Source organism: Anneissia japonica, unplaced genomic scaffold, assembly GCF_011630105.1.
Source record: "Anneissia japonica isolate Jap-2015-1 unplaced genomic scaffold, ASM1163010v1 scaffold287835_len3118868_cov185, whole genome shotgun sequence".
Taxonomy (NCBI): Eukaryota; Metazoa; Echinodermata; class Crinoidea; order Comatulida; family Comatulidae; genus Anneissia; species Anneissia japonica.
The window spans coordinates 1,795,354-1,805,341 of record NW_022737223.1 but is presented as its reverse complement, the minus strand read 5'-3'; the positions used below and the strand labels follow the sequence as shown (position 1 = coordinate 1,805,341).

Below are 9,988 nucleotides of genomic sequence, written 5' to 3'. Positions count from 1 at the left end.
TCTCCCCCCCCCCGGTTGGGGGGGGGGGGGGGTGGTTCGAAACTTCACTGTGAATAAGTTGTGTCCTTGGGCAAGGCACTTTATTGGAGTATAAATGGGTATACGTAGTACGATGATGTAGCATTAAATGTAGTGGCTTTTCGGCATTAATAAGCACGACTAGGAATACTCCGGGGGAGTGGAGGAGTTTGTCCTTTGTGCTGGATTGATTATCATGGATCCAATGACCAGGAGTAATAAAAACAACATCGCCAGTACCAATTGTATCCCTTGGCACATAAGGCGCGAGATCCCTGACGTGTTTTCTTTTTGCCCTCGGTTTTGCATAATGCCTATAGCCTTTGAAATAGCGTCATTATAATATACAGTGGCGGATTTAGAGGGGGGCGTAAGGGGCGTACCTTTTGAGCTAGGTGTCTATTGACTTTTTTCTTCAAAATTCAAGGTTTTCCCCCTCTTGAAAACGGTCAGGTAAACTTTCTCATTCTTATTACAGTAAATAGGCCTGATATGTGTGTAAGCATCATTTAAAAAAATGAGTAGTTGCGTATGGCCTACGTAGGCTATTCTTTTTTCCATGAATCGAAAAGTCCGAAGAAAAGGCGGATTCGGGGGTTCTCCCCCGGGAAAATTTAATTCCTAGATGGTGGGAAATGAGCTTTTCCGACCTCTGAGGTGTCTTAATCACCGTACTTTTCAGTTCTTCAAAATTCGAGGTTTTTTTTCCTCTTGATAAGGGTCAGGTAATTTTTCCCATTGCTTTTACAGTAAATAGGACTTATGAGTGTATACATACATAAAAAAAAAATTAGTAGTTGCATACGATTTTTTCCCATGAACCGATAAATCCCAAAAAGAAAGGGGTGGGGTCTCCCCGGGAAAATTTTGATTTCTAGATGGCGGGAAATGAGCTTTCCTGACTTCTGAAATGTCATTATAAATGAGTTTTTAATTTTTCAAAATTCAAGGTTTTCTCCTCTTGAAAACGGTCAGGTAAATTTTTCTCATTTTTTATTTTATGTGTGTATACACATAAACAAATGAGTAGTTGTTAGTTTTCCCGACTTTTGAGGTGTCTTTTAATTACTTTTAAGTTCTTTAAAATTCAAGGTTTTCCCCTCTTGAAAACTATTATAATGAATCAATGAACTGAAAGAGAAAAAGGAGGTTCGGATTCTCCCCGGGAAAATGTTAATTTCTAAATGGTGGGAAATGAGCTTTCCCGATTTTCAAAGTATCTTTTAGCGATTTTAATTAAAGTTCTTCAAAATTCAAGGTTTCCTCTCTTGAAAACGGTCAGGTAATTTGTTTCCACTTGCTGTTACAGTAAATATGCCTTATGTGTGTATACATAGGCCTACATAAAAAAATATGAGTAGTTGCATACGATTTTTTTCGGGGGGGGGGGGGGGGGTTCTCCCCCGGGAACATTTTTATTCCTAGAAGGCGGAATTAGTTTTCCCGGCTTCTGAATTACCGGTACTTTTAAGTTCTTCAAAATTCAAGGCTTTTTCCCTCTTGAAAATGATTTAATGAATCAATGCACACCAAAGAAAAAGGGGAATCCGGGTTTCTCCGGGAAAATTTCGATTTCTAGATGGCGGGAAATGAGCTTTCCTGACTTCTGAAATGTCATTCATAAATGACTTTTTAATATTTTCAAAATTCAAGGTTTTCCCCTCTTGAAAACGGTCAGGTAAATTTTTCTCATTTTTTATTCTATGTGTGTATACACATAAACAAATGAGTAGTTGTTAGTTCTCCCGATGTTTAAGGTGTCTTTTAATTACTTTTAAGTTCTTTAAAATTCAAGGTTTTCCCCTCTTGAAAATTATTATAATGAATCAATCAATCTCTCAATCAATTTTTTATTTTATGTGTGTACACACATAAACAAATGAGTAGTTGCATGCGTATTCTTTTATCTATGAATCGATAAATCCCAACAAGAAAGGGTTGTCCGGGGGTTCTCCCCCGGGAAAATTGTGATTCCTAGATGGCGGGAAATGAGCTTTTTCGACATTTGTGTTTCAATGACTTTCATGTTCTTCAAAATTCTAATTTTCTTAAGTGTAAAAAAAAACAGCTCACGGGTCCTGAAAAGGTAGGTCTAGAATTTTTTTTTGGCCCAAGGGAGGGGTCAGTACCGACGACCGCCTCCCCCAGATCCGCCAATGTAAATTGCGAGAAAATGTAACTCGGTCGGGGACTGGATAAACATTCTCTTTCACATCCTTCTCCTTCTTTCGTTTTTTTTTTCTTGCATTTCTTTCCGATCATACAAAAATCTCCAGACATATATTTTTTGCCAAAAAGTGGGTGGGGGCGCACCCTCTCCCCCCGGTTCCACCGGCCATGGACTACTACTACTACTACTACTACTACTACTACAACTTTTATTATTATTATTATTATTGTTATATACAGATTATACTTTGCAGACAAAAAGCGCTAGCACCCTACATTAATCGTTACACCTAGGAAAAGCAGGGCCCATATTATAGTAAAAATCCTTACATAAACATAATAAGAAAGGGAAACTAAGAAGATAAGCATGACTTAAAACAGTCACAGAAGATTGAGAGTAAGCACGAAAAACAAGAGTGAAACTTTGAGAGAATGAAAATTTTGCAGTAAAGTTTGTTGCCTTATTGCTTTTATTAGTTTTAACGCCAAAACAGAAAACGTCATTGCTAAGTGTCAATTACTTTTACATTATTCAATAACATTCATTAATTCTTCCCATAATTTTAGGCGAGATTAATATGTTTAGCGAAACCTGCGACAGCAAATAATGGTAATTTCAAATTAAAATAACTTTTATTTTTGGCACTCTCCGTCACGGACATACAGACATAAATACAAAATAACTAAATATAGAATTTGCTGAATTACGGTATTCTTACCAGATTTGCAAATGAATATACTTCCCAAAAGCAAAATCTGTGAATAAATCAAACCAGAGATAAGGGAACAAACAAATGGGAATAATAAACAATCGAGTATCCGAACATTTCCGAACAATTATGGTTGTTCAACTTGAACACTGAAATTAGTGTAATGTATTTAAAAAATGTTTACCCATCATTTAACACATCCAGTCACTGAAACTGTTTTATTATTTTTATTACAATTAGACCTATCCAGTTCAAAAATCAGAGTACACATTTTCTAAATTCAATAATTTCTATACGCAAGTTAATAGCTTGTATGTTACTGCAAAATGAGAAAGTTAATTTCAGAATTATTTTTGTCCTTTTCAAGGGACAATATCATCTTTAAACACCTACTTGATTATCTAAAAGGATTATGTTATCAACTTCCAAGAAAAACGATCGAAACGATTATGTTGTATCACCTACCTTTTACTACAAAAATCTTACCAGTTAAATAAATATGGCTTATGCGATAAAAATAAGAATATTATGCACTGTCAACCAATACCGTACCTTATTAAATATAAATAAAATAAGCTATTCAAATATCTATTGTAAAGCACTTTTAGCTAAAGATTAAATATTAAATTGTTTAGCTTACCTTCATAAGACTGTAAAATAGAGCCATGGTGATGGTCTCAGCGTAGTCTGCACAACTTACTTAAAGTATTCACAAAGCGAAGTTATGATATTGTTAAATGAAACAAAACAAAAATTGATTACAAAACCAGGATATAGTATTACACAATAAGGAAGCCCTAATTCTTAGTTCCTAAATTGTTCAATATATATCGACTTCTCAGTATTTATTAATTTTCATTCAACAATGCCTTGACTTTCAACATACTCAAACGATCGAAGCCAGTGTTAATAGAAACAACAACTATGAGCTACACTCAAAGATAAAAGGAAAAGATAAGGTAACATCAGAATGAAAAATGAAGGAAAGTTATGTGAACATAAGAAAAGGAAAGGAAATGGGGATTGGGAAATACAGGCAAGGGCTGTGAGGAAAGGATAGACACGACAAGCCAAACACATAAGAAAAATTTAAACTGTGAAATAGTTGAATGTATAAGAAATCAATAATAAATTGGAAAGTAACCAAATGGAATGAGAAGGTAATTGAAAGAAAAAAATAAAATAAATAAATAAATAAAAAATAAATAAATAAAAATAAAATAAAATAAATTAATTAATAAATAAAATAAATTAAAATAAATAAATAAATATTCATTCATAATGTTAACCTGATTTCCCTCACTGTTGTAATTATTTTTCTTTTATTTTGATCCGGTTTTTCCTTTCATTGTAAATCGCTTAGATTTTTCTTGCATTTTGCGCTATATAAGAATAAATTTATTATTTATTATTTATAAAGATACTTCGAAGTGTAGGCATGGTCTAAGGTAGCATTAATAAAACTGTTTAGAAATGATTATGTTTAGGGAACCTACTAATTTATCTTATGTATTTTTATTCGTTCATTTTCTATATACACTGCATTTTATTTTAGTAAATGAATTACAAGGGCTTCCATGTTTATAATTTTAATTATAATGCAATAGCACTTATCCTTACCTTTTAAAAAGAAGAAAAATACTATTTAAAAAAAAACTATTGTTACCGTATGCTCGAAATATTTTTTGGAGGCTTCAGTGCGGCGCTTATTCGAGAGAGGCGCAAATTCGAGAGCGGCGCTTACAAAAAATATTGGCGTGTCGCTTTCCATGCCCGTTCCCATGTTACCTATTTCACGTATTCCTGTACTTCGGTAGGCCTATCTTAGGTCCTCATCATCGTAAATTAACGTTTTTAAAAAAGTTCATCATTTAATAATGCTATCAAACCGCATATCCATGTATAAATATTATTATCACCCGGTCCTTAGATAATAATAATAAGGTCAGTTTACCGTAATTGAAACTGGATAAATTTCTCTCACTACGTAGATGCATGAATAATACATTCTTATATTCTTTGTATCTGGGCCAATTGACTGGCAAAATTAAATTAAAGATTTAATCTATCAGCATTTAATCTTCCAGCATGTTCAATGAAATAGTAATAACAAGGCCAGTTTACCGTAATTAAAACCGGAAATATTCTCTCGCTAAATGCATGCATAAATAATACATTCTTATATTCTTTGTACCAGTATCTCGGCCGATTGACTGGCAACATTAAATAAAAAACTTAATCTAAAAATTAGCAGAGAAATTAATTGAATTGTTCTAATCTTTATCATTGAAAGTTGATACAATACTATTTGATATCCTTTTAAACAGGGAACAGTTTTTAAATGAGCAATTTAATGTTATTATTATCATTATCGTTATCTTTATCATTATTATTATAATTATTATTGGTTTTTCCTAGCAGTAGCTAGAAAAGCCACTGTTTGTTTGTTTGGTTTTTTTTTCCTTTTACACGTTTTTCCTATCTTTTTGCACTGGGGTTTTCCGCCCGGCACTTCGGTTTTCCGTGCTTGGATCGTTTTAAAACTTTTTCCAAGCATAGTCCATATATCAAGGATGTGTTTCTTAATTTAGCGACAATCCAGAGTGGGGTGTGGATGTCGAATTAAAGGGATTTAAAGGAAAACATTTCACACTAAATATTTCAAAAACTGATCTGAATGAAACTTTCGGGAAAGCTTGACCAAGTTACAAGGAAGAAATCATTCAATTTTGGTGACGATCCAGATTCAGGTGTGAATTTCAGGGTCTTTTAATGTGCTAGCGTCCGAGGCCCAAATATCTCAAATAAGTTATCAATGGATCTAAATGAAACTTTACAGAATATTTTGTCATGGTCATATGAAGAAATGCTTACATTCTTGTGCCAATCCAAAGTAGGGTGTAGATATGAGGGCCATTTAAAGGGAAATGTACCGGACCTGATATACCAAAAAATGATTACTGATCTAAATGAAATTTTCTAAAAGGTTTAACCACGTTAAAAGAAAAAAAATATTGAATTTTGATGACGATCCCAATTCGGGTGTTAAATTGAGGGTCATTTTAAAGTGCCAACGTCCCATACAAAACATCTCAAAAATTCTCCAAGATCTAAATAAAACTTTAAAGCGGCTTACCATGGTCCAAAAAAGAAATGATTAAATGTTGGCGACGATCTGGAGTAGGGTGTTGAGGACCATTTAAAGGGAATTGTCAAATTTAAATTGAACAATGATTGAAATATGTTAACTATAGACACAATGTATACATAGACCAGCGCAAAAACATATAAAAAAATATTTAAAATACTTAATGAGTGTATGTGTAAGCAATCAGTAAAATAACTCTGAAATATAAATGATGAAGAAGGAAGAATAGGAAAAATTTACCGAAAATACAATAATAACCAATACGTCATTATTGAATTTCCTTTTTTGTAAAAAAAAAACAAAAACGCACTGATCATTAGAGGTCTTGGTGCCGGCAGCCCACACGTTTCATTATTCGACATCAAATTTAATTTTAATAAAATATCAATAAATAATAATAATAGAAATAATATTAATTGTTGATATTCACTGCAATTTATTGTAGTAAATGAACTATTCTATTATTAGAATTATAATGTAATAGCACTTGTCCTTTCCTTTCTAAAAATATTATTGCATGTATTCATTTATAGCCGTACCCCCATAAATTGGTTGTGGGCCGAGAAAGGCGGGTCACCAACACCCCTTGGTGTGCATCAGGGTATATCTGCAAAACGTTCAGCCATGTCTATGAACATTCTATAGAAACCGGTTGGTTTTTCTATGAAAATTTTTATCTAATTTCTATGAAGTTCTTTCATAATAGTTTTTTTTTTGTCTTTCAACCATCATAATTTGTTTTTAAAGAGTTATGTCAATATAATTTTTCCTACCAATACAATTTTTCCACAATGTATTGCGAAGTACGCAATAAATAATCCTAAGTAACATGAGGGTAATTTAGATATGGAGATACAACTCCACAGGTAATAATTACAGTTAATAATATTTGAGATAAACATTATTCCCTATCGGATCCGAGCCCAAGACCTTCCAATTACTGTTCGAATACGATAAGCATTCATAATAGTTTTTCATACCGGTAATTAATCTGTTATAAACCTTTCTATAAAATACATAACTGTCGATACAATTGTATGTTAATTCTATAGAAGTCTATTAAAACTGATTGACGGACAATTCTAAATATCTGTTAAAATAATCTATTAAAAAAAGATATATAAGTCGAACACAAATCTACAAAACAGAGATTAGAAAATCTTATACAATCCATATGTGTGGCTTCATCAATTTCTCATTCAATAAATACAATCAACCTTATTCCCGTCTATTCTTATCACCCGGTACGTGCAGTGGCGGCTCTAGAATATATTTTCTGGGGGCTAAGTTGTCCGACAGGGGGGACTTGAGTTCGTAGGCTCGAGCTGGAGAAAGGGGTTGAGAGGGAGTTCCCCCTCCCAAATGAGATTTTTTTTTAAAGAATATCAACCTCTGGATGTCCGAAAATGGCACGCTCAGACTGTGACAGACACGTGTTGACTTGGTGTGGGCCTATTTTTATGTTTTATGGTCTGACTGCCCGACGAGCTCTGTCCGGCGGGGTGGGGGGCTTGACCTCCGGTCGGGGACTTAAGGCCCCTGCCCCCCCCAATTAAGCCCCCCTGCCCCACTTGCGTCGACACTAGGTACATGGTTACTGTCTGGAACTTTAAACATGTTCAATTTAGTAGTAATAAAGCCAGCTTACCGTAATTAAAACCGGACATATTTCTCGCATTAAATAATGCATAAATAATAAATTCTTACATTCCTTGTGTTTTTGACGACTATGTGTGTAATCAACCATAAAAACAACTTGCTTATGTCATTGTTATTAACTGGTTGTTAGCGTAATCATTTGGTGTATTGATTAGCTCCCCACGCATACTGTACATCTATCAATCAATCCTATTAGTATTGTATAAAGACAGTGAAAAATAGCGCAACAATGAAAAGACAAATATTTAATTTCCTCCCATTTTGATTGCTCTAGAATTTTTTTTTAATAATTGAATTGTAACAATTTTGTAATTTATTTCAATTAAATTTGTTATTAAATAGTTAAATTTGCTATTTATCCTTTTTATTCTAATTTTAGTCATTACATTTTCTGGAATTAATATACGTTGTTTTTAGCGATTTTAACAAAGTACTTTTAAGTTGCTTGTTGTTTTTGTGTGTGTGTGTGTGTGTTTTATATACCATTTCTTTTTTAATATTTTGTATTATCCAATCTGTTAAACGATTACAATAACCATAAAGTAAATTATGAATTACAATTTTAGACTTATCGTACACCTTCTACAAACGTATGAGACGAGGGTAGGATGTGAGTGGTGTATTTCTGGTGTGAATCACACCAAAAATAAGTTCAAAGATTTCCAGTGGGGTCATGGTGAATTGGGCATTGCACCAGGAAACAATTCCCTGTATACTCTTTCGAAGTGTGTACTGGTTTCTTTAACGTGTACACGGGACCAACGTCTCATCCAAAGGTGCACTATCATTTGTATATCAGCCCTACAGATGAAACACAAGGAGAGAGCAGATGGGATTGAACCTGGGACCATGAGATCTCCACTCCACGGTTCAGCGAGCACACAGCCATGGCAACCACCAGATTAGCCAACAGAGCTAATTCTGCTCTCAGCAAACCATATACGACTATTGTTGTATAGCGTTCCCCCAACCCCTATCACTCCCTTTGGTTAATTTTATTCACATGCAGAAAACACTTTCTAATCAATTTTGAAATGACAATACTCAAAGTATCAAACAAATTATTAAATGCAATTTTTAATATACTGTTTACCAATGAGAAAATATATTTGTTTGATAGACAAACGATTCGATACTTTGGTTAATGAAGTAGAGAGATTAGCTTATAAGAGCAATCAATAGTCTGTATGACAAATCAATATGATTATTTGCTAGCTACACATCACTAAACCCTTTGAGTTTATCAGAAATCAATAATGTGCCACTGTTTCAAAAGTGTAGTTTCCCAATAAATTATTATTATAGCTTTTATAGTTGACCTTTATCGTCATTACTTTCATTTACATTGAAGGTCCATTGGCATTTTGTAATTATCGTATTCATTATGACCACCGTCACAATCTTCATTATCAATAGTCATCATAATTGTTTTCAGTCTATTTATTTCATACTATACAGGGAGATTAACTTTCCGTCTATCTCCTGCAGCAGACGATGGTACAAAACACAATCTTCCACATTTCATTTGTATTCCATGTAACACGCTACACAGTAATTTTGTTTTAGTTCTGTTTGTGAGTGTTCCGTGACAAAATTATTGGCTTCTCACGATGAAGGTTTCTGCACCCCTTACCTAGAAGGCGAATCCTATACTATTTTTGAGAGCTCAAACTATATATTTTTTAATTTTTAATTCAGATAGGTAGGACCTTTTTAATGTCCTCAAGTCTATTCGCTGCATTTTTGGTACATTCCATTGAGTCCAATTATCATTTTTAGAAGTCAGCCAACCACATATCTGGGTTTTATCAAAATAGACATTCAGTAAATTCACTGTAAAATTGACGCTTGGTTTTAATATTCGGAGTCTTGGATGGAGGGGGTAATAATGTTCTTGTGCATTGTTTATCCAATAATGATTTCAAGCAATAGGGCACGATTACATGATCAATATATACTACATAAATTCAAACATTCATAACCAACAGGTGTTTGAAAATTCAAGTTCGCTTGTTTACAAACTTTCGACGAAATTTATGACATCAGCATCACAAGCCTGGTTCTCACGAGAGACTTAGTATCCGGATGGGGCGCTAACCGTTAGCACCTATGTGAGAACGCCCGATCGGTTACCGCTAGCAAGCGCTATCGGTTAGCAAGTTGAGCGCGTTTTTATCATCAACCAATCACACGTACGCGTTTACAATTTCAAGTTTCTTATTGGCCATTGATTCGATCATCACATTTTTGGTATCCGGATCGGGATTTTTTCGTATGGACGCAC

General features: G+C 33.8%; 1 protein-coding gene across 3 annotated transcripts in view; it reads right to left on the bottom strand.

The window, feature by feature from the left end:
* Positions 1–3,619, bottom strand: part of LOC117117232 — a 41,561-nt gene extending 37,942 nt beyond the window's left edge. For all 3 annotated transcript variants that reach the window (XM_033261478.1, XM_033261480.1, XM_033261479.1), the window contains exons 1-2: positions 3,538–3,619; positions 2,907–2,943 (exon numbers count right to left, since the gene is read on the bottom strand). In XM_033261478.1, coding sequence (XP_033117369.1) covers positions 2,907–2,943; positions 3,538–3,564 — 64 coding nt within the window. In that variant the 5' untranslated portion in view covers positions 3,565–3,619. The remainder of the gene's footprint in view (positions 1–2,906; positions 2,944–3,537) is intronic.
* Positions 3,620–9,988: the final 6,369 nt, after the last annotated feature.